We start from the raw sequence: 24,262 nt of genomic DNA, 5'->3' as shown, positions 1-24,262 counted from the left end.
CTTTGAGATTATCACATCCCATTCCAAAGTTTGAGAAGAAATAGTAAAGTAAGAAGCTTAAGGTGACATGTCATAATGCCAGAGCAGAGGTTCAGGATTATACATTCGTAGTTCACTACAATAGTGTTTGATTTTGATTTCCCTCTGTTCCATAGTTTCGGACTCCAATTGAGGATGCCATTCAATTCAATAAAGCATGCTAGAACAAATAGGCATATGAAGCACAATTTCGAAAAGGTTGAGAAGGTACAGACAAAACATATGTCTCCATCAAAGTATACAAGCTTTAGAGTTAAAAGCTTATGGTACATACAGTACAACACCAAGAGCGCGCACTCACAATGAAACGTAGTTAAGCACACAGCAGACAACAAAGAAAGCATCAAATTAATACTGAAGTGAGGAAGATCAATCATCTAAGGCTATTTAAAGGAAAATTACGCAGTGGGTTCTCTTTAAGCAACTCTGTTTCCCTGTACAAAGATGGACAGGTACCTAAATTAGCTGATAAAATTTTTTTTAAAAAAATAGGAAATAAAGCATCACTGTAGTTATTTGCTTACTTCTTAAGGTTTTGGCTTGTCACTTGCCGAAGCTTCAAGATAGAAGTAGCATTGGAACTCTTGGTAGCAACCTCAACTTTTGGCAATCTGACAAAATAAGATAAGAATAATTGGATGATTACAAACAGAAGGATGAAAAATTAGAAGCTACTTGTTGAAGCATGGGATGTCTTGTGTTTCCGCAAGTCAGTGGACAGCCAACCAGAGCTTAACTGACTTGTTTCAGATAACCAACCAACTTCAAAGTGCTCTATATGCTAGGTAAATGTTGTTACAAATCTTAAATGATCAGTGAGAATCAACTATGCTTGCAGTGGACTTGTTTTACAGATGTGTTTCCCTTGAATAACCCAGTTTTTGGTTTTCCACAACTCTGTTTCAAAAGCAGAACAATTATTATATTCAAGGTCTTTAAAGTGGATGAGAATGAGAACAGATTGTGCCCTCAGTCAAATGTTCTAAAGAGTGATGCATCAACTCATTTATGTGCTTCTTATTGCTAACAATTGTCACTTGACCATCCCACAGATTGCACCAATTACCATGGCACAGAGTAATAAGCACATGAGCTAGCTGCCTATGGAATATCTATAATTAGCAGCATAAAACACTTGAATATCAGCTTTGAGATACAAATCATAGTATATTCATGTCTGTTATCCATATGACACAACATTCTACAACTTATTAACAGTATATGAATTTTATATTTCTTTTTCTTCTTGATTCTTTTGGTCTCCTTTCTTTAATTTTTCGCATGTTTTTGTTCTTTGATGTATTTAATTTATTTTAGTTGTATATCACATGAAGCAGATGCACCATCATATGCATCCACCTACTGGGTAGCACATCGGATCTATGTGATAACTTGACCGCCCATAGACCACTTCCACAGTTCCACCTTTTACAAATAAGAAGTTTTATTTTAGGAAATATGGCATGCACATGTATTGAATGTGATTCAAGGTGGGGATCAGCAAAACAAAGTCAAGTCTAAATAATGAGGGCATAGTAAGTTTAATATAACTCTCTGCTACTCATAACCAAGCCATAGAAGTTTCTGTAGAACATACTGCACACATTCTTCATCCACATAAACCTCAATACAAGGACTAGGTGCTGATTGCATTGTTCTTGCTCCCACTTTCTGCTGAACCTGATTAAAGAGAACAGAACATGGCAAATCTTTCCAAAATAATTTTAATTGAAAATCAAAGGGCCTGAAGTAGTTCAACTAATAATGGTAAACCTTATATGATGTCCATTTGGTAGGGATTGAAGTATTTTCTTTATTTCGATCCGATTGTGTGCCAAGAGTGCACCAGGTTCTGTCATTGCTCTTGGCTTTGTTGTGGTGTTGACTTGTTGCAGCATTTTCATCATTGTAAATAGAAAGGGCTTTATTATTGTCAACCCTGTAAAGAAACAAAAAAAGATATTAGCATCATTAATTTTTTCTGATTTAGATATTAAAGAAATCAACTCATCAAAATTTCAATCATATATTGGATAATTATCAATGTCATCGCATTTAACTAGGACAATAAATACTTACAGTAAAAGCTACCTAAGTTTTAGAAACAAAATGAAGTGCAGGCTTAATTAAGAATCTGAGATCAAAACAAATTGTGCCAATAGCAATCTAGCTTGGGAAGTTTGTGTGAAAATTGGAGGAAAAAACAAGATGTTAAGTGAAGCAACAAACACCACGCCAATTTGTGCACATAGGGTAACAGAGAAAACTTGTTTGGTTATCATGCAAAAGCATAAGCACGCACGCATGCACACATGTTAAAAAAAGAAAAAAGACAAAGCTTACCTCTGCAGTTTCACCTTTGGTCTAGTGAAGTTAGAAGCTTCTATTGGTTGCCTTCCTAAAGTTTGTCTTTCTAAAGTTTGTCTTCCTGGCATGTTGGAAACAGGATAAGAATTTAAGACAATTTAAACGTCATTGAACCTCTAATGGCATACCTTGTCCTGGAGTCAAAACAGTTCCAAAACTGCGAACCGGCAAGTGATTATTGGTTGGCTCATCCTAAATTGAAAAAATTAGAATAGAAAGGAAAGGTTAGAATATGCTCAAAAATAGACAGAACTATGCCCAAGCATTAGATAATACACCTCATTGGACTGCTGCTTTTGAACTGATCGTACAAGGAATGTCCTGTATTGAGCTTCTAACTTCTCCACTGGTACTGCCTTCCTATAGTATATCAAAAAGGGTAAACAATAGACCAGCCCATGAGCTACACAAAGATTTGCAACAGTCAGCACGAGCTATTGTGACGTAACAAGCCATTAAATAGGTTTCAGAGTATCTTGGTTGCATATGACTCTCATATCAATCAGCCAGACCAAGTACTTCATTTTTCTCCCCAGTGCAAGAAGAACTATGACAGATTTATTTTACGACACAAACTTGACTAATGCTAGCTCTTCTTTCTCATTTCATCTAACAGCTCTACTGTAAAGAAACAGCTGATGATATTACTGTCCCCCCCCCCAAAAAAAAAAATCTGGTTTACTAATGTAGTCGGTTTGGTTAGGGATGCATACGAATGCTAACAAGCTTCAAAGTGATGGAAGATGACAATGATAGGTGGGACAATCTCCTGTGACTTGCAAGAAATATCCAATTAACTTCATTGGAGAGAATAATTTTAGTAATGAAGGAGATTTTCATTAGCTGTTCTGCTCCTGTGTGCATGACAAGGTGGAAATTAAAGAAGAGGAGAATTTTCACTTTTCTTTTCTTTTCAGAGCCTTAGCTGATGGAAAATTTGAAACCACCTGCAAGCTCACAGATCTTTTGGAATATCCTATACTAGTTTATCCTCAGAAATCATTCTCAGTTAGACATGATTCTCTGACCACATTTATCTTATAAAACAACTACAGATCCGTTTGACATAGAATGTTATTAACATATTGCCAAATCTACAGAAAAATGGACAAATAACAACAACAAATTATGTGCATGCTCATTAGAGATAGAGGAACTCGCCTAGCTATACCAAGATTGAAGATCTTGTCTGCCTTCCTCAACTTGTTCTTGGATTCCATACACAGGGCGTATGACGTATAGTAGATGGCATGGTTTTGCCCAATCTGGTTAGCCTCAAGGAAGCTATAGATTACCTCAGAATCAGCACAATTCTCTGCCTTCATGAAAAAAAAAAAAATAATTCAAGTATTAATTCTCAGAAAGATAAGAAACAGAACGTATTGATGAGCATCCTTTGATGCAGTTGCTCACATATTCCATCCACACTTTAAGATAACGCAAATCATCTTTGTAGCGATCATCATGCCAAAATGTACGGACACACTGCTCGTATATCACAACAAGTCCAGAACACTCGCCGCCGCTTGGGAATGACTCTTGGACCCACTTGATACAGCTTCATTGGAGAAAATAGAAAGTTAATGCATTACCAATAAACCAGAAGAAGGAGATTCTGTGCTCATGTTAGTAGTAATTACTTGCAGGTAGAAGAGCTATCTGAAAGATTTACAAATTGATATGCAATTCAATAAATTCAGAAGAGATGAGATCTACTGTTTGGAAAGAAATGTGATTGAATCGAATTCAAACTATTTGCTTTCCTGTTTGAACATTAGTTATGTCTATATTCGATCAGAATAAGAAAATGTAATTATGAAAAGCCAACAGATTTTGTTGCCTTTGAGAAACTGAGATCAAGCAACTCAGACATCGAATTTGACTGATACACTTATACTTGTATAAAATCTATCCAAATCAGTGGAGGCCAATACAAAAGACGAATCAACTAAGCATTCAAGGAAGGGAACTACGGAAGGGCGCATTGGAATTACATCCAATTCTCCAATTTGTGTGTTGCCAAACAGGGTGTTGATATGTTCATAAAGTCGGGAAAAGATAAAGGGTAAGAAATTGTAGGAATTTAAAATGACATTGAATCAGGTCCGACAAAAACCAAGAGAAATAATTCAACTGAAAGAAAGGAGCTATAAAATTTAACATCTAGGTTTGAACTGCCTCAAGATCGATGATATCCTATACAATACCAACGAGCAACTCACCATAAAAACAAAGAAGATATCCGACTTCCCTTTTATCTATCATCAATAAATTCAAATAGTGAAATTTGAACCATTTGGAAAACTGCTTTTTAAGCTATTAAGAATTCTTAGATGAATGGGAAGAAAAAAATTCCCATTTTTGACTGCAGGATCTTACCACGAAAGAAACACTACAACGATTCTTGGGGATCAAAAGGAACATGCACTTGTACTGAAGAAAACTAAAGTAATAAAAAATAAAAAAAACAAAACCCTATGTCGCTGGTGACGATGCGAGAAGGGAATTGGTGATAACTCACTCGAGCCACGGCTGGAGAGGATCGTCGCCCTGGTACTCGCCGATGGCCTCGATCATCCTCCTGAGACAAATAGGAATAGCAGGGTCAGAGGAATCCGAATCGGACCATCTCGTACCAAGATCAAAACCAAGATGATGCCAATCTCACGAAGGGGGAAGAGAGGGAGAGAGGGTGGGGTGAGCATGGGCATGGTAGCGGCACCTGCGGGAGAGGAGGAGGTGGGATCGGAGAGCGGGGTCGATGTGGGAGCGGAGCGCGTGGTTGAGGAGCGCGACGTTGCGGCCGCGCTTGAGGGGCCGCACGTTCTCCTTGAAGAGCTCCCACTCGTTCCCCGTCTCCTTCCCCGACGCCATGAACAGAGCCTCCTCATCCACCTCCACCTCCGCCATCGTAGCCGTAGCCACCGCTTCCTCCTTCGCCTCCATCGCCGTCCCAGAAACCCTAGAACACACACAAAGAGGAGAGAGAGGAGAGAGGAGAGAGAAGAGAGATGAGAGAGAGAGATTCAAATGAGGGATTATCCCGCTTATTCTAGCTTCGAGGTTCGAAGTAACGAGATGATGGTGCAAACGAATTAGGCCGAGTCGGGTCGGCCCATTACAAGCCCAAGATCCGAATGGTACAATTCCAGGGGCTTTAACAAAGATTCAGGCTCACAATTTTGAAACAACAATGACCCAAGTCGAACTGGGCCTTGTTAGGCCCGAATCCGATAACAACTTTTTTTAAAAAATTTTATTTTTTTGAAATAAGCAGTCACATATATATATATATATATNGAAGAAGAATCTACTTGGATAAAGATACCCGATGACATGCTCATTAAAAATACTGGAGATGGTATAAGAGATATTGTTTCCGCAGTCTATGATAATCTTGAGCAAAATTATAATGATTCTTCATATTTGAGAGACAGGGCTATTATCACACCTATAAACGATACAGCTGATGAAGTAAATGCTTATATATTATCTTTGATACCAGGAGAAGAAATTTGTTATATGAGTGCTGATTCAATTTGCAGCTCATCTGCAAACACCGAAGAAACTGACGTTCTCTACCCTATTGACTTTTTAAATTCCTTGAAGTTCAATGGCGCGCCACATCATGCATTGAAATTAAAAGTAGGTGTTCCTATAATGTTGTTGTGCAATATAAGTCAACATTCTGGGCTTTGCAATGGAACGCGATTGATAGTTACTCAACTAGCGTCGAAGGTTATAGAAGCACAAATTTTTACAGGAAATCATGCTGGTCGAAAAGTGTATATTCCTCGCATTCTGACACATGTGACAGAAACAAAGTGGCCATTTATTCTGAAAAGAAGACAATTTCCTATTCGTTTGTGTTATGCCATGACAATAAACAAAAGCCAGGGACAAACGCTACAACATATTGGGTTATATCTACGAAGGCCGGTATTTTCACATGGGCAACTTTATGTTGGAGTTTCCCGCGTCACGTCACGTGAAGGATTACGAATATTAATAGAAAATAAAAATAATGAGCCTGAAGGGTGTACTCAAAATATTGTCTTCACAGAAATTTTTGACAATCTGAATACATAAAACGAATCCTTTGGTTCTCTGTTTTTTGTAATATTTTGTTGTTAAATAGAATTCTTGCTCTTTCTCGAATATGTAGGGGGAAATAATGGGATTTGTTCTACTGAAAGATTTAAATTTGACACTGCAACATAGTAGGATTAAAGTCAAAATCAGCAGAATATGGGAGGCAAAAATGCCTCAACTTAAAAATGGCATGCTTAGTTAATTTAGAATGCCTTATAATAGATGAAGAGGTTTGCACTAAGAATATATAACGATAATATTTTTGGTTTCGCTATTCTTCCATTACTAATAAGAGGATATTTATGGAGGGATATACAGTGCAGGCGACTATTCGTAAATATGATGTGGAATAATGTAGAGTTTTAATATTCTGGGATAGGATATACAATACAGCCGACTATTCGTAAATATGATGTTGAATAGTATAGAGCTTTAAAATTCTAGGATATAATATATAGTCTAATTATCTGTATGTGTTCTAGGATTCTTATCAAATCATCCAGGACGCAATCCTGGACGTTTGTTTTTACATATTGGTTTTACATCTGGTTAGTCATAAATAAAAAGTAGTTGCTTACATATTGTTTTTTTGAAATTAGGATATGTAAATATTTATATTCTTTATATTTTTGCTTATTTACTGCCTTTGTATTGTTTTTTTTTTCTAAAATATTTTTTTCCCACCTATTGTGATCCTAAATATGGAAAAAAATTGATTTACATATATTACTTTTGTTTTATTATAAGAATTTGTTTTTTGGAGTTTCACTCATCATAAAGACAAACATATCAAAAATATATAATAAAAGCACAATACTTTGTGATAAAAAAGGCCTTAAAATTTTTTTATTTCATAAAGTCAAGTATGTTGTATTAAAATATTTACTTTATAATTGTGCTTCTCTTCTGTGATTTTGTTCACATTTAAAAAATTAAATTTATAAATATATATATTTTATTATTTATAAATTATTTGAAAAAAAAAGTCCCGTTGCGTAGCACGGGTTACTTAACTAGTGATTTATTATTCGTGGAATATTAAACTTTTCACACATCTAACTTAACTGTCAAATTGATGTAACCTCAGATATGCCATTTTCACCTTCTCTTGTAACTACTAAAATATTGGTTGATGTCCCACCAAATTTGCTTCTAGCTTCTATATTGTACTAAAAATCAATGTAACCTTCACAAAATGGACCACTCCAAACCCCAACAACAAGCTAGCTTTGCTTCTAATCAACACCAACTGTGTCTTTTAAGCTCAGTCCAAATTAAGAAGATCTCCTTTAAAGGAAGAGATTTTATATTCTCCAAATCTATACATATAGTCACTTTTAATCAACTCTTTTGATGTTCCTTAACCTTGAAAACTATTCTTCCATCACGCAAATCGCAGTTCGCAATCGAGGAACACTTGAATATATCCGCATGAATAATTACATGTATGATTATGAAGGGTCTTTAAGTACTCGATCATCGATGGTTGTACCTAATGACATAAATTAAGAACAGATACTACTACCCTTGATCTTATAAAAACTTAGTTATATTTTTCTTCAACAACTAAGTTTTGGCACCTTTATATAAGTAATGAGTTGGCTCGCGAAAATATTCCTTCCTTAATTTATTAAATAATCAAAGTGCTTTATTATGGGCATTCTTCTCTAAAGTCCCAAATTTTATTGGGGAATTCTGTGGAGAAACTATAATTATATATTCTTTTACAGAATCACTGTCGAGAAAGATATATAATGTTGATGCTAATTACTATTTCAAACTTTTGAATTGGTAGATAGAGACAATTAATTTATTTACAACGTACGAACATAGTAATCATTGGTCTCGCCAAGTAAACAGAATGCTGACCTATTTATTATTAGTGACGCTAATACTATCAAAATAAAAGGAAAAAAGAAAAAAAGAAAAATTGTTTCCTATGTGATTTTCTGAAAAGAGTGCAACCCATGATAGTTGTTAGTCGGTTCACACCAAAAAGTGGTTTAACAGGGAAGGAGAATCACCACCCCTCTTTCACGCCGCAATTGCTGCCTCCTCTTCAGCCATAACCCACTCTTCCCACCTCTCTCTCTCTCTCTCTCTCTCTCTCTCTCTAACATGTAAGTAATAACTTAAAAGCAACTTCAGTAGCTATTCCAGGGATAGAAAAAAATAGCTATTCCAGAAATAGAATTAAGTTCAGGGTTAAAGTGGGGTTAAAATTTTTTTTATGTTTGGTTGGGGGTTGGAGTTAGTCTAAAATAATGAAAAATAGTGTTTGGTTGGAGTAGGTGGGATAAGAAGATAATGATTGATAAAAAAGGATAATGATTGGTTGGAGTAGGTGGGATAAGAAAGATAGTGGGTTATTATGAATAGAAAATAGTGTTTTGTTGGAGTTTGGTGGGGTTAGATGAGATTAGCTAATCCGAAATAATTTATTTGAGGTGGGATTAGCTAACTCCACCCATTTTTTAGGATGTTTGGGGATAATATGAGGGTTAAGGGGTTATTCCACCCAGGGCTAAAGAGATGATTATTACTTTTTTAGTATATCTATCTGTAGGTCACAAATCACATTCTTTTTCTGCTTGACTGAACAAAGATTCCAAGTTGGACAACTGAAGCATCAACCAACTATATATGCTAAGCAATATTGGTAGCTATACAGATGATATAATATAGTTTCTTCAAGAATCCAAATGGGACCCAAAAAAAAAAAAAAAAATTTAGTAGCAGCAAATAAAACAAAGTCCTCACCCAAGAGATTGGGTTTGAGTGGTCCTCACAATAGTAGTTACACAAGCATTCCTTCTTAAAAATAGAAAGTAAGAGAAAAGCCTTTCTACTTTAGCCTCTCTATTCCATGTGTAGTTGAGAACTACTTGATGCTTCAAAGAAAACATTTTGTTATGTAAGTAAGTGTGAGAGTTAGTGAGGGAGAGATATGGGTGTGACATTATATATTCATGCTTCTTCTTCTTCTTCTTTCTTTATTTCTCTTTCTTGGAGAGGGGAATACATGTATACATAACTCCGAGATTCAAGTGAACCCCTTTTTCCCCACTACTTTGGCCTACTTGGTTGGTTGGTTATCTATATATATATATATATATATATATATATATATATATATATATATATATATATATATATATGTAACTTGCTAGTTTTCGACAAACAAACCTGTAAAGCCATTACATTACATTAAATACTCCTATTTAAACTCAAAAAAACTCTCTCTCTCTCTCTCTCTCTCTCTCTCTCTCTCTCTCTCTCTCTCTCTCTGATGGATTCCAGTGGTGCCATGTTCTTCCTCTTCCTCTCTCTGGTTCTGGCACAACCAAGTTCATGTTTTTCATCTCAGGTGGGTCCATTTAACTCTAATTCTTCAAGTCATGTCAAAATCTTCATGTTATGTTTGTGACAAATGATACTAGAATATACTACACCTCCCTTTTTTGACCTTTCATATGTGCAGGTTTATATAGTGTACATGGGAAGAGCAAACAGTGATGATCCATATGACATCTTGAAGCAAAACCACCAAATGCTCACTGCTGTTCATGAAGGAAGGTTTGGATAATTAAGCCTTAATTTCCCTATTTGAATTAAAAAGGAGTTATGCAGATTCTTTGTGCAAATAATAATTGGAACTCTTTGTTTTGTTCATATCAGCATGGAGGAAGCACAAGCATCTCATGTTTACAGTTACAGCAATGGTTTCAGAGGTTTTGCAGCAAGGTTAACTGAGAAGCAAGCTTCTGAATGGCTGGTACCTTCTTTCAGAATGTCTCCCCTATCAGTTTGTTTGATTACAGAGATTGCTCTGTTTTGACTTTGGGTCTTTTATTTTCCTATCATGTGATTTCCATTAGAGATGCCTGGTGTGGTCTCGGTTTTTCCGAACACGAAGAGAACCCTCCACACAACACATTCATGGGATTTTCTGGGTCTATCGACGGACGCGTCGACGGAGATCCCGGGCTTCTCTACCAAGAACCAAGAGAATGTGATCATCGGATTCATCGACACAGGTGAATACGGCTATGTTTTAACTTATCATCTTCTGAGATTATACGAAATGAACTGGTTTTCCAGTTTCTCAGTTTGACAGGCTAAATTTTGCTATTTAGACTTATAGCAGGGAAACATATCATGTGAGCAGTTGATTTGGACCTCATGAGAGTGGCAAATTTCCAGTTTGTTCATGTGGGGCCAACAGTTTCATTCCATAAAATCAAATCTTTCTAAGCTTTTTGGATTAATTACCTAAAATATTTGCCCAAATATTCTGGTCTTAATCTACAAGGCAGTTTTCCTAGTCTTTTCACTCTGCTACAAAATTCTCCAAATATTCTGCAGCACTTTCAGGATATATGTTTTGGCTTTTCCCTGACTTGTTTACCAAACTGATGGTTTAATTTGACACTGAAACTTCTATTCCTTACTAATCATACACGTTTTATGGCACTTTCTCAGCAAGAACATCAACTCAACTTTATAACATACTCAGTCTAAGATTTGTTTACTAACTGCTGCTTAGTTTGGCAGGAATATGGCCAGAATCACCAAGTTTCAGTGATGATGGGATGCCTCCGGTGCCTCCGAGATGGAAAGGGCTGTGCCAAGGAGAAGAAGATCCATCCTTCAACTTCACTTGTAACAAGTTAAAAACAAAAAGAAAAAAAAAATCAAATCCATATCCACCTTAATTAGTGCTTTTCACAATCTATTCATGTCATATAGAATTTCTCAGCAATTTCTGTCTATGATTCAAACAGGAAAATAATAGGAGCAAGATATTACCTTGGCGGATACGAAGCAGAAGAGAAGAGCGGCGATGACCGCACAAAAGCAGATGATAAGACAATCAAATTCAAATCTCCGAGAGACAGCTCAGGACATGGGAGCCACACTGCATCGATCGCAGCCGGACGGTACGTGGCAAACACAAACTACAAAGGGTTGGCAAGTGGAGGTGCGAGGGGGGGGGCTCCGATGGCTAGGATTGCAGTATACAAAGCATGTTGGGATTCGGGCTGCTACGATGCTGACTTGTTAGCTGCTTTTGAAGATGCAATTAAAGATGGAGTTGACATTCTCTCGGTGTCGTTAGGCCCGGACTCTCCTCAGGGAGATTACTTCAGTGATTCAATCTCTATAGGCTCATTTCATGCAACTAGCCATGGAATTCTTGTAGTTTCTTCTGCTGGGAACGCGGGAGCTCCAGGCTCTGCTACTAACCTCGCACCGTGGATGCTCACTGTCGCCGCCAGTTCGACAGATAGAGATTTTGGTTCCTATATCTTGCTTGGAAATGGTACTTCCATAATGGTAATTCGTATACAAATGCTCAGTTGCTACTATTAACTCTCAAAATTTCTTGCACAAAATATTTGCTTATTTTCCAATGTGTTCTTTTCACTCTAGGGTGAGAGTCTGAACACATTTCGGATGAACACATCAAGGAGAACCATTCCGGCTTCAGAAGCCAATGCTGGGTATTTCACTCCGTATCAGTCCAGGTGAAAAATGAAGTGTTCTTCTGTTCAGCTTACTACTAAAAAAGTAAATTGTCCAGACGACTGAATTGAAGTTTTCTACTTCTAGTTTCTGCCTAGATAGCTCTTTAAATAGGACAAAGGTCAAGGGAAAGATCATCGTGTGTCGCCATATGGATAGTACTTCGGAGTCGAGGTTAACAAAGAGCTTGGTGGTTAAGAAAGCGGGGGGAGTTGGGATGATTCTGATAGATGAATCAGAAGATCATGTTGCTGTCCCCTTTGTCATCCCAGCTTCTACTGTTGGGAAAGCAATGGGTGATACAATTCTTTCTTACATTAACAGCACCAGGTATAGCTCACGCAACTAGTTGTGATTAATCGGTCGTTTCATAAGAACAGAATAATGGGTTGTTTTCTGAAATTTTCAGGAGAGCAAGATCAACTATTTTCCCCGCGAGGACAATCTTGGGATCTCGAGCAGCCCCTCGAGTTGCTGCATTCTCTTCCAGAGGACCTAATTCACTGACAGCAGAGATTTTGAAGGTGAGCAGATGATGAATTTGTCGAGACATTAAATCGAATCAATAGTTTTAGTCCATCTCAAGGTCAATTTGAGTAATCTAACAAATTGTTCACGATTGATTATTCTCACTATGTATTAATGTGTCGCAGCCGGACGTCGCTGCTCCAGGTCTGAATATCTTAGCAGCTTGGTCTCCTGCTAAGAACAACATGAACTTCAATATCCTCTCTGGAACTTCTATGTCATGTCCTCATGTTACTGGACTCGCCGCTCTAGTTAAAGCTGTTTATCCCTCATGGTCTCCTACTGCAATCAAGTCGGCGATAATGACAACAGGTATGAGTATGAAACCTCTAAGAAACATTAGGATTCTAGTTACTGTGAAAAAACATCAATCTAGGTTTATCCAATGGTTTATTTAGAGGCACAGAATTTGATCACAAGCTATAAGATTATTTTTGAACCTACTTGTTATTTGAGTCACGTACGCATATATAATATTTAAAAAGAAGCAAAGAACACAAATTATCAGAAACTTTCTTTTGCATTTTAATCACATTTCAGCTACTTTCAGAAGGTTCAACCTTACCTCTTTCACTTCTTTTTCTGTTATACATATTTTCACTATTCACCATAAAGACAAGTTCTCATTTGACGGCTACTTGGGTATCAGTCAATCTGCATTCTTTAAGTGAATTGGTCAAGAATAAGTTTTTTCAATACTATATTGGAAGGTTTTTCTACATTGTTAAGTATTTAACATTATATATTAGAGATTGAAGATGACACTGTGATGCAAAATGCAGCAACTGTATTGGACAAGAACCGCCACGCCATCGTCTCAGACCCTGATGGAAGAGTGGCAAATCCATTTGACTATGGCTCGGGCTTCGTAGATACTAATAGACTCCTAAATCCAGGGCTCATCTATGATGCACGTTCCGAAGATTATAAGTCCTTCCTCTGTTCGATAGGCTATGACGATCAGTCCTTACAACTAGTTACAGGAGACAAAAGCATATGCACTCGGCCTGTTCCAACTGCTTCTAATCTCAACTATCCCTCGATCACGGTACCAAATGTGAAGAAGAGCCATTTTGTCACCCGAACCCTAACAAATATAGGGAAAGCAGGAAGTGTTTATCAAGCCGTGGTGTCTCCGCTTAAAGGCATTAATGTAACAGTGATTCCGAATGTTCTTGTTTTCGAGGGCTATGGAATAAAGAAGAACTTCACAGTGACGTTTACGGTGGCCAAGCCTTCTCGGGATTATGTATTTGGGTCCTTGTCATGGAAGGGAAAAGATACTCAAGTGACCAGCCCATTGGCTGTCAGAGTTCGAGTGAACGGAGAAGGAACGATCTGATAACTAAGTTAAAGATTCATCATACAGTGATACGAATCAGAAGATGATACGTACAAATGAAAATTTGAACAAGAATTTACACACCAAAGAGTCCATACAGATGCTGATTTAAAAAAGAGCTGAAATTTGAATGGCTCTGATATTCAACTTCAGAATGAAAGATAACTTGTATAAATTAGTAGAACATTAGTTCTTCAGATCATCTGCTAGTATTTTTGCTGATATCTACATACCAAAGAAGAACCCTCATATAGGAATTTAAGTAGGGATTGAAAAATGAATAGCTGAATTTTCGACGTGAGCAGCTCAAAGTTGGCAACATTGTCTTCACCTTTATATGACCATATGAGAAGCTTATTCATAATTCAACTAGTGGTCTACTTCATTTTCTCCATCCAAACCTAGCAGTTGAATTCCTTCAGACTTGTGTACCCCTTTTTTGGTTCTTTTAAGCATTTTAATTTAAAACAGACGTCACCTCATTTGAACCAAGAAAATTACAAATTAAAACTGGTTTAGAAACTTGGATATTGAAAACAAAGAGCAACTTTCAAGGCACTATTTGGTAGAGTACAAGGAAAATATAGTTAAAGCATCTTTCTCAACTATACTCGACAGGAAAAATATTTAGTGCTATTTTTGGGAATAAAGAGTGTCGACCAGTCTCACAATATACTCAACTAAATTCAATTTTGTTGAAATCTTTCAACGAAAATAACCTTGTCCAAAGGCCTCCTATCGTTTTTATACAAGAACTCAAACAATCAAAGATGGTACTGATAATTTTCCCAATCCTATAATGGCCCACAAGATTTTGAGAAAAAAATACATGTATATCACTGGGAAACAAATCTACTAAACTAATAGATAAACAGCAAATAGGTTTCAACAATATGCTAAGGTGCATATGTGTCATCTCTTCTGATTCCATAAATAGTATGAACAGAGCAAGCAAACTATTCTGCTTTCCCTTTGATGAAGTCTCATAATTACAAATTTAACAACCTGATCAGAAACTAGCAATTGGAACTATACACTCTCACAACAAAGCCGAACAGTGAATCCTAGTAGAAGTTTCAAAGCAATAAAGCTGTAAAGCAAATGATGCAAATCAAAAATATCGCTAGAATACCCATTTCTTTCTTCATATGTAAACAGTAAATAAAACATAGTTTTGATACAACATTGCGATTGCAGTCATAAAGAAAAAGGTTGGCCATGGGTTAAATATTGTAAAAAAAGGTAAATATGGAAGGACCACTCACTTCAAATGTCATAGCCCTCCCTGGGGACAGAGCTCGGAAGGATCCATTAGACCTTCTAACACGACAAGTTGATCCAACAGTGCAAACTTCTCACCTTCAAGGGTCTTGACTTCTGCTTCTGCCTCATTCAACTCTTTATCCAGCGAGAAGTTCTCTTCCTCCAGCAACAAGTACTTGCGCCTTAGTGCCCGATACTCATCGGCAGGACTTGAATCTGGCAAAGAATCAGTGGGGGTCGCCCTATCTGTTTGTGGGAATGATGGGGAGGGGACAACATTTCTCTTACTTCTCTTAGGTGCCTTCTGTGTTCTGACAGGTGGATGATGCAAGGCCTCTTTCGCACCTTTAATTTTGCCCTTTGGCTGGACTGGTGAAACGGTAGGATTCAGCTGCTTTTTCCTCCGTGGCTTCGGACCAGAGATTTCCCCAGATGGTGCAGCTCGTGGATCTTGCATTCTCGCAGGCTATACGGATCTTGGAACAAATCTGCAAATGGTACACTTGGATATAAGGTTCTTTATCAACAAAAGGTACAAAATTATAAAGCAGATATACCAAGCATGAGCTCTATCTACATTAACTACAAGAATAAATGGTGCCGATGGATCTCCAAACAAGTGAAATAGAAGTCAACATTAACTTCAAGGGGACAAAATATGCAGGTTTTCAATTAAGAAAACGAAATTACACACCATAGTCATTCAGCCTATTCATCCTTAATAATTAATCTGCTGATGGCCTTGCCAAGTATACAACGGACTTTTCGAGCCTCATTTAATCGTTCATTAACAACAAATTTTCTTTTAGGCAAAAAATTGCAACCTTCTTATCTTTTTCTGATGTTTAGTTATGAAAGTCAGGACAGAACTTCAACATATAAATTGACTCTTTTCAATGTGCAGATCAATAGTTTGCTTTTACCTCACAATAGTGTACGATTAATATCATATGAACTGATGCATTTTGCAGTTTACAATTTAACAGCTTCGCTAAGTACATCATTTCAACACTAAAGCAGTACATCTGTTTCCATATGATTAGATAATATTCTTCCTTTTTGTGGTTAGTCCTTGGTTCTAAATGTATTATGTTACACTTCATATCTTTTACACACACGTAAAAATTTACATAACAAAGTTCCTGCTTTTCTAGCTATCAGCTCATCATCATCTTCCAGAGGCTTATTGTTGCATATATATACTACGTAGATAACAAGAACATAAGGCAAAATGAAATAAACAAAAATTTCAATTTACATAAATCGAACTTAAAACAAAAAGATCAACATTTTCACATAAATCGAACTAAAAACAACATGTACAGGCACAATTTGTGGCCAAAACGCACCAAAGTTTACCCTAGAATGCGGAGAAGTGGAACCACAACCAACTGAACCAATCAATGCATGAGAGATAAGATCAAATTAAAAGATTATTCATACTTTTTCACATGCATCACACTTAACACAACATGAAAAATCACAATTTTAACTATGGCACACCAAATTCGCCCAAGAAGCGATCGAACCCTGGGATCACAAACCCAAGATGAGAGAGAATTGAATGGCTCGGATCACAAACCCTAGGGTCAGACGCTTCCGAACGGAGAGGAGAGAAGTAATGGCGATCGACGAGAGAGGAGAGGAGTCGCGTTCGTTGAGAGAAAGAGGAGGGAATCGAGCCCTAATTTATTTTATCGCACGGTTCGAGCAAAATGTCTCCCGCATCCCCGTACTATCCCGATATTACGCAACTTATGAATTTTAATTTGGAGTAAAATGTAGACTTATTTGCATTAAAAAAATCTACTGATTTGCATTTTTATAAAAATTGATCTTTTTTTTTAAAAAAAATTACAAATTTAATTTAACTGAATAAAATACTTTTTTTTTTTTCCTCCTCCGTCTTTTCTTTACCAGCATACATGGGCTATACGTGGAGAGCCCATAATAAGTAAAAAAACTGGACCCAGCCCATTAAGTTTTGCCCCTTATTTTATGTGACATTGTTATAGGCTAGGGCTACCATACTTTTATGAGTATACCCCCTTTTATACTTATAAATTTTCGACTATTGGATGAAAAAATGTGTGGTTAGAATGATAGTGGTCCCCAGTTAGATTAATAGTGATCTCCTAGGGTTGAGTAGGTAGTTGGTTGAATAGTATGATCTAACAGGTGGAAATAATTAAATGAGTAGATCTAACGACCAAAAATTTATGAGTATAAAAGAGATTATACTTATAAGAGTATAATAGCCGGACTCCCTTGTTATATATATACTTTCTTTTTGGTGGAGTTTGCCCGTAATAAATAACAGGACCCAACTCCGAACCGAATAAATAAATAAATAAATAAATATCAAAAGAAATTGGTTGTGATGGCACCTAAAGTAAGATTGTCTCGTCTATCTATCACACAATCTTGAAATTCATGGCTTTCACGTGATGGATGAACATGCATTTTCTTATTATCTTCTTAAGTTGCTGTATGAAAAGGTTAATAGAGTTAATTTTCACATTCATTCATGAGTAGAATCTTCCATTCGAAACTTTGATATCTCCCACAAAAAAAGGTTTGAGTTAGAATGCTATATAAATTGATATCACATGTTATTTACTTTTCGGCTCTTGGATTCATGATAATATCACAATCAAATTGTAAATCCTCAGGCATTCAAAAGATAGTTTTCTAACCACCTCCCAGTAAAAAATAGCAGTTAAGAAAATTTAGTCAAATTATTATTATTATTATTATTATTGAGGATAAGATAGTACGCGCGCTATCCGCTTCATTCATTGGAAAAATAAACTAAGCTATATGGGTGAGGCAATACAGGCCTCAAAGGGGTCAACACACACACACACACACAAAAGCTGTTACAGTGGTGCTTGTCTACGGAAAAAAATTTTTTTTTTTTTTTTTTGAGAGATAGGTAGCACGCTACCCGTTTCGTTTATTTCATTTAGAAATAAACTTAGCTGGAAATGTGAATCAACTAGGATTCGAACTTGGGTCTCGGATACCAACCACCAAGTCCTTTGTCACTTGCTCTTGGAACGGTTGGTGTCTACAGAAAAATATTGCTCCCATTGTTTCGTCAACAGTCAAATAATTATTATTATTTTGAACAATGCTACTCAAAAAGTACATTGGTAAAAATTTAGAAGTTCTAGTGCAGTTAAACAATCTCAAATAAACAAAAAGGATTCTGTGAACACATGAAAAGCAAAAATGTGTTCTCCAATTCTTTGCAGCCCCTATTCATTGTTCAATAATTGCAATATTGTTTGCCTTTTTGGTAGCATCATATATAACAAAAACATATAATATACCTCGCTCTACAAGCAAGTAATTAATTAATTAGTTTTTATATAAGATCAAGCAAAAGGCTAAAGTTTTATATGCAAACTTTAATTTCTACCATCATCACCTTCCTTGTTGCTATAGCTACTTTAATATATTGGCCTTTTCATAGCGTTGTTTTTTTTTTTATCCTTTTCTTTTTCCCTTTTCTTTTAATTTAATTCAATGGTATTCTAATATTTCAAGCTATATACAATGTGGTCCATGTTAATCAAGAGCTAGCCCCTCCTACTGAATACAAATACTAACACCATATTTTCTGATAGCTTAAATTCTAAGAAGGTAAATAATTATTGTCTTACATTAATTATTTTATATAGCATGACATCGGATCGAGTACGTGCAAGGTCCCGAGTGTTTGTATCCAACTATAACCTGTAGACTAGTTTCATTCTCTCATTTGATATATTTTACGTCTATCAAAAAGTCTATATTTTTCTGTAGCATTAATTTTTAGAAAATAACGATTATTTTATATTATTTAACATCTTGTTATAAATAAAGCATCGTGACCAACATATTTAACCAAAGCATTGAAAAGAGCCCCAATAAATAAATAAGAAGGGATTTTTTTTACTAGTCCTTAAGCGAAGACAACAACTTCTTGAACAATAAGATTAATTGTGTCATTTAATGGCCATATATATATATATATATATATAGAGAGAGAGAGAGAGAGAGAGAGAGAGAGAGAGAGAGTAGGGCTACTATACTCTTATGAGTATAGAACCCTGACTAGTCATAAGTTGTTTTCGATGTTGGAGTTTTCGAATCGACGATTCACACCGTTAATGTAGCACACTGGATCTTTGCAAATTGCGAGATTCGAGTGTTCGATGTGTATTCCGAACTTTTCCACACTTGGTGGAGGGCCGTCGATGGTATACTGGCCTAAAAGTTCGATCTCGAGAGTTTCGGCAGAGTCCTGAGAGTTTTTACTCTCGGGGACCGGTCCCTGATAGGAGAGATCGGTCCCCCAGTGAACAGTGCTGTGCAGCCGGCCAGGCAACCGGTCCCTGGCAGTCGAGACCGGTCCCCGAGCGCGTCTGCGCGGGGAGAGAGCGGTCCCGCGCAGGGAGAGACCGGTTCCCGAACGTTGGATTTTCGGGGGCAGGCTGAGAGACCGGTCCCAGGTCGGGGAGACCGGTCCCTCTGGGCGAAAACTGCCCAGACCGGGCTGATGTAAATTTGAGTTTTTGAGGGGCCTGGCTGGATTTTGTTACCTTAGAGGCTATAAGCAGCCTCTCCTCCCCTCTCACTCTCATTTTTCTCTCCCTCACACTCTTCCTACACTTCTAGAGAGAGAAAGGGAAGGAGAAGAAGGAGAAGAAGAGGAGAAGAGCTTGCTTGGAGGCCTTGGAGCATCATCTTCTTCCTCATTTTCCACCTTTGGAGGCTTGGAGCTTGCGGTTGGAGCTTTGTGGAGGATCAAACCTCAACCCTAATTGGTTTTGAGCTTGGATTGGAGCTTCTCTTGAGGTTGGTAGCTTGTAATCCTCATTTGTTACATGCTTTTATAGGTTTTACTAGGTGAAACCCTAGATTTTGGGATTTAGGGTTTATTTTGGGGGTTTTTGGATTTGAGGGTTTTGAGACCTAATTGATGGATTTAGAACCTTTGTTTAGGTTAGATTGAAAGGACTCTAACTCCCATTTGGAGATCGTGAGAGCCTTCTTCGCAATCGGTAAGTTTTCTCCAACCCTAACTTGAGTTGGGTATTGATTGAGCTATTTGCTTCTCGTTTCGGTTGGGTGACCCTATTTTTGATGTTTCTAGGGTCCTAGGAAGCTTGCGGATACCTTCGTTCGGCGAAACGAAGAAGTCGAAATTGGTGGGTTTGACTTCATGAAAATGGAGCAAAATGGCTCCTATGCCTTCTAAACTTTTCGTAAAGTATTTTTGAATGCAAACTCATGCTAAACATGATTTATATGAATTTTAGAACACTTAACATGCATGCCTCGTGTATCGAAAAATTTGTACTCCTTATAGTAGAGCCATATGTGTAGATTGCATGCATTGTGGATAGTGCTTGGTTTTGCAAGTTGAGAACATGTCTCCATGCTAGAATTGAGTGAACTATGCATCATGAACATATTAATGCCATGCTTGGGACTTGTTGATCAAAGGTGTCATAAAGGGGCATTTGGAATTAGTAAACTATGAAAATGCAACCTAGAGACATGATGATAGGCCATTGTACATCTGCTATATATTCCATGTTAGAGACATGATGACATAGAGATAGGCCTTTGGGACATTCGATACATTCCATGTTATTTGACATGAGGACTTGGTACTTGTGACTGGACGTATGACTACTTGCCATTGTGCTCATTCGCACATGCTTGTGAGGGTCGCTCCCTACAAGCCGGCACTCCGGAGATAGCCATCGCGATTCATATTCGCCGTGCGGGATTGGGCGCCGAAGTGGATTGCCGTGGGACAGGCTCATTCCTAGGGTGGGGATGATGACTACCACGGGGCCATTAGGCTCGGCACTGGCCAGACAGCCTACGGGTGGGTCTCAGGGCCATAGACAGCCTTCGGGTGGGTCTCTTCAGATTTGACTTTGAGTATTCACTATGATATGTAAACTTTAAAACTGTTAAAGTGGACTTGAAATAGGATAGTAAACTATGACATCTTTACTATTTTTGCATCAAGGACATCGGGTTGGTTGCATTTCTATGATTACGCATGTCATACCTATCCATGTACATCCATGATATAGTTGCCTTATTACTTATGCAAATTATGCTAAGTAGAGACTTCATGTTGTAGTAAGTTACACTTTTACTTGCACTTCGCTTTACTGTTTTTATTGTTGCTGACCACTTTCCTTGTAGCTTTGGGCCTTGTGGTGCATTCACTGAAGTCAGTAATTGCCCACTGGGAACTATTTTTAATAGTTCTCACGCCCCTGTTTTATGGTTTCCTTTTCAGAGCCTTCTGCACCGGCGGAGGCACGGGATCGCTGCAAGGGGATCGCGTAGCTAGCTAGCGAGGAGCGGTACTCTGCCTAGGTAGTTTACTCTTTCTTTTGTAGTTGAGAGAGTGAGAGTTTTTGTATCCATGTATAGAGACCACCTGTGTATCTACCTATAGCACTTGTATTTGGGGTTTCCTATTGTATTTACTTTATGTCTTATTTAGTGGATTTACAATTTATCCTCATCCTTGGTTGTAGCATTTAGACATTTATTAAGCTCTGATACTCCTAGATGTCTTTTATTATTGCTTTATTATTGTTGTTTTTAGACGCCTTATATTTTGTAGACATATGGCGAGTCTGGGCACGCGCCGGGCGGGCTTCCGCTGGGTCCCGGGGCGTGACAGTTAAACATGATTTAGAGTATTTGAAACTTCTAGAAAATAAACTTCATAAATTTTCGAAATCATTATAAAATCAATCAAGCGAGTATAAAATGAACGGTTAAGATCGAATGACATCCTAAAAATGGATGATCGGATCCTTCAATTTAAGATCGGAGTTATTGATCTTTATTTAGATAGTGAATAGAATTTTCTATCAAAAATTCAACCTATTTCGACTCTTTTTCACCGTTAAACTAGCAAATATTCCATACTGGCCGTTAAAAATTGTCAATTTTGTGACCGTTTGATCGCAAGGTAAATGATGTCAAAGAATTATAAAATTTGATTTCTAGACGTTTTAAATGCTCTAGATACGTTTAATAGTGTGGAACGTCGATTCGGAAGCTCTATCATTGAAAACAAATTATGAGGACAAGGGCGATCGTACTCACAAGAGTATAGTAGCCGGACTCATATAGGTATAGACCCGGCGTTGGATGAAGGAATGNTATATATATATATATATATATATATATATAGAGAGAGAGAGAGAGAGAGAGAGAGAGAGAGAGAGAGAGAGAGAGAGAGAGAGAGAGAGAGTTGGACTGGGCTACTATTAGTAGCAAAATCCTATTGTTGCTACAAGTTTTTTAGCATTTGGATCAACTCTTTTCATTATTTCTAATCCTTGGATTAAATACTATAAGCCAGTGGGGACCACTCAACCCTAGTTGGACCACTCAATTCTAACCGACTAATATCATTCTGACCCTACAATTTTTCATCCAAGGGTTAAAAACTTAATAGCAAAAAGTGTGTTTTACTAACCTGCTTCGTTTATTTCATTTAGAAATAAATTTAACTGAAAATATTAATCAACTAGGATTCGAACTTGGGTCTCGGATACCAACCACCAAACCCTTTGCCACTTGCTCTAGGGACGGTCGGTATTATCACAATATATATTGACGTGAACTTGTGCGCGCATGCATGTTGTGCTTTATTTATGGTACCCCCTACAAATTAATGAAACAAAATGCACATGATCTCCGTGAGCATGATGTTTTAGTTCTATGCAAATATATGTGTACGCGACAAATTGAGTTTACATCATATAATTGATTTGAACATCTCCCTTGTGGGGTCCAACTAGTTAGTGACATTTGAACCCACCATTATTATTAACCATGAAAATATACATATAAATACACAAGCATGGCCCCTCGTATACTGATTAAATTTGTGATATATATAGCTTGTGACAGAGTTGGTCAATATAGTTGCTCTTTTGGTAAAAATACTATGCTAGTGCCATTTTTTATTTATATATTTAACGATACTTAAAAATGTTTTACAATAGCCCGTCATCATATTTAAAGGTGTCGGCAAATAAAAAATTATCACATATATATACCGACACTTATGCCAAGTGCTAGTGAAATATATTCCAACGTTTTAAAACATAAGGAGTTTTTGATATCACGATGCTTTAAAGCATTGAAATATTAAGAATAATAGTGAAATTTGTCATTCAATAAATTGGTTTGGGACGATAGACGGTTAATATGACGACATTTTTTTGAAGTGTTGATGTTTACTATATTGGACGCTTCTTTCAAAATAGCGTTCTTATAATGAAATTATCTTATTGTGATATATATTAATGAAAAGGGTTAATTTTATATAGCTCACTGTAAATATAGTGAATAGTAAATATATTCCTACAAAGTTCAATGTTCATATGTTGTTTCTGTAAAAGTTTTAATATTCTCAAATATATTCCTCTAGTTTGTTATCGTTAAAGAACTGTTTAAATTTTCAATTTTGACATCATAAATATGTCTCTGCAAAAACCATAACAGTATAATGGAGTAAAAATGTCAAAAATTAATTAGGGTAAAGTATTTAACTTATGATTAACTAAATTTTTCTAACGGATTCTAACGGTAGGGACATATTTGAAAACATCATGAGGATTTTTATAAAAACAACATATGAAAGTTGAATTTTATAGAAATATATTTATTATTCACTATATTTGCAGAGATGTGTATAAAATTAACCCTAATGAAAATAGATATATACGACTAAATTAGACTTGAAGAAGTATGGCAAGCTAATCCCAGCTACAGATGTTATTCTCGCCTTCGTAACTTCTCTCGCATCATGATCGACCGACAATAATGGAGAAATTGCATAACATCAATCTTCGTCGTCGCCCCATCACTCGTAGATCGATCACGACCATATTCAGAGCATATTCGTTTCATACTATATATCATATATTTATCTATAAAAACGATCAAAGAATCGATCGACATCATAATAATCACACTAAAAAAAAAAATGCTCTTGCACATAACACAGCTTGTTTGTTCTCTATCTACATACGTACCCACCATTTTTTGTAATGGTGCATC

General features: G+C 36.8%; 3 protein-coding genes and 1 long non-coding RNA gene across 7 annotated transcripts; 1 reads left to right on the top strand and 3 right to left on the bottom strand.

Moving 5' to 3' along the window:
- On the bottom strand, window positions 201–5,435 carry LOC109724684 (mitotic spindle checkpoint protein BUBR1). Of its 2 annotated transcripts, XM_020253584.1 has the most exons (11): window positions 5,129–5,435; window positions 4,928–4,987; window positions 3,820–3,964; window positions 3,568–3,725; window positions 2,685–2,766; window positions 2,535–2,598; window positions 2,383–2,467; window positions 1,813–1,978; window positions 1,637–1,719; window positions 564–650; window positions 201–473 (listed from the first exon to the last, which is right to left on the bottom strand). In XM_020253584.1, exons 1-11 carry the CDS (start codon window positions 5,350–5,352, stop codon window positions 413–415), a joined length of 1,215 nt encoding a protein of 404 aa, XP_020109173.1. In that variant the 5' UTR covers window positions 5,353–5,435; the 3' UTR covers window positions 201–412. The 2 variants fall into 2 exon arrangements, 1 of the variants encoding a protein (XP_020109173.1); XR_002220044.1 differs by lacking the exon at window positions 1,637–1,719.
- LOC109724935 (subtilisin-like protease SBT3.9) lies at window positions 9,684–14,263 on the top strand. The gene is made up of 11 exons (XM_020253925.1): window positions 9,684–9,865; window positions 9,980–10,074; window positions 10,177–10,273; window positions 10,379–10,535; window positions 11,053–11,167; window positions 11,283–11,835; window positions 11,932–12,026; window positions 12,112–12,354; window positions 12,434–12,548; window positions 12,678–12,864; window positions 13,335–14,263. Exons 1-11 carry the CDS (start codon window positions 9,788–9,790, stop codon window positions 13,892–13,894), a joined length of 2,295 nt encoding a protein of 764 aa, XP_020109514.1. The 5' UTR covers window positions 9,684–9,787; the 3' UTR covers window positions 13,895–14,263.
- On the bottom strand, window positions 10,734–11,442 carry LOC109724937. Its single transcript, XR_002220119.1, has 2 exons — window positions 11,308–11,442; window positions 10,734–11,157 (listed from the first exon to the last, which is right to left on the bottom strand). It is a non-coding gene; the product is annotated as an uncharacterized LOC109724937 (long non-coding RNA).
- Window positions 15,000–16,893, bottom strand: LOC109724936. Of its 3 annotated transcripts, none has more exons than XM_020253927.1 (2): window positions 16,740–16,893; window positions 15,000–15,645 (listed from the first exon to the last, which is right to left on the bottom strand). In XM_020253927.1, exon 2 carries the CDS (start codon window positions 15,612–15,614, stop codon window positions 15,168–15,170), a length of 447 nt encoding a protein of 148 aa, XP_020109516.1. In that variant the 5' UTR covers window positions 15,615–15,645; window positions 16,740–16,893; the 3' UTR covers window positions 15,000–15,167. The 3 variants fall into 3 exon arrangements, with proteins under 3 accessions (XP_020109516.1, XP_020109518.1, XP_020109517.1); XM_020253929.1 differs by having other exon boundaries at window positions 16,687–16,886; XM_020253928.1 differs by having other exon boundaries at window positions 16,661–16,885.

This window comes from Ananas comosus, linkage group 19 (assembly GCF_001540865.1).
Source record: "Ananas comosus cultivar F153 linkage group 19, ASM154086v1, whole genome shotgun sequence".
Lineage (NCBI taxonomy): Eukaryota > Viridiplantae > Streptophyta > Magnoliopsida > Poales > Bromeliaceae > Ananas > Ananas comosus.
The sequence above is the reverse complement of the archived record's forward strand: the minus strand, read 5'-3'. Positions and strand labels throughout refer to the sequence as shown.

What these genes read in the sequence shown, in the direction of transcription:
- LOC109724684 (XM_020253584.1), bottom strand. Translation starts at nt 5,352, where the DNA reads ATGGAGGCGAAGGAGGAAGCGGTGGCTACGGCTACGATGGCGGAGGTG. An exon ending in TGTTTTGACTCCAGGACAAG is followed by an intron (nt 2,468 to 2,534) that starts GTATGCCATTAG and finishes CCAACATGCCAG; the next exon opens with GAAGACAAACTTTAGAAAGA. An exon ending in GTGGATGAAGAATGTGTGCA is followed by an intron (nt 651 to 1,636) that starts GTATGTTCTACA and finishes TTATTTTGTCAG; the next exon opens with ATTGCCAAAAGTTGAGGTTG.
- LOC109724935 (XM_020253925.1), top strand. Translation starts at nt 9,788, where the DNA reads ATGGATTCCAGTGGTGCCATGTTCTTCCTCTTCCTCTCTCTGGTTCTG. An exon ending in TTCAACTTCACTTGTAACAA is followed by an intron (nt 11,168 to 11,282) that starts GTTAAAAACAAA and finishes TGATTCAAACAG; the next exon opens with GAAAATAATAGGAGCAAGAT. An exon ending in TGACAGCAGAGATTTTGAAG is followed by an intron (nt 12,549 to 12,677) that starts GTGAGCAGATGA and finishes AATGTGTCGCAG; the next exon opens with CCGGACGTCGCTGCTCCAGG.
- LOC109724936 (XM_020253927.1), bottom strand. Translation starts at nt 15,614, where the DNA reads ATGCAAGATCCACGAGCTGCACCATCTGGGGAAATCTCTGGTCCGAAG.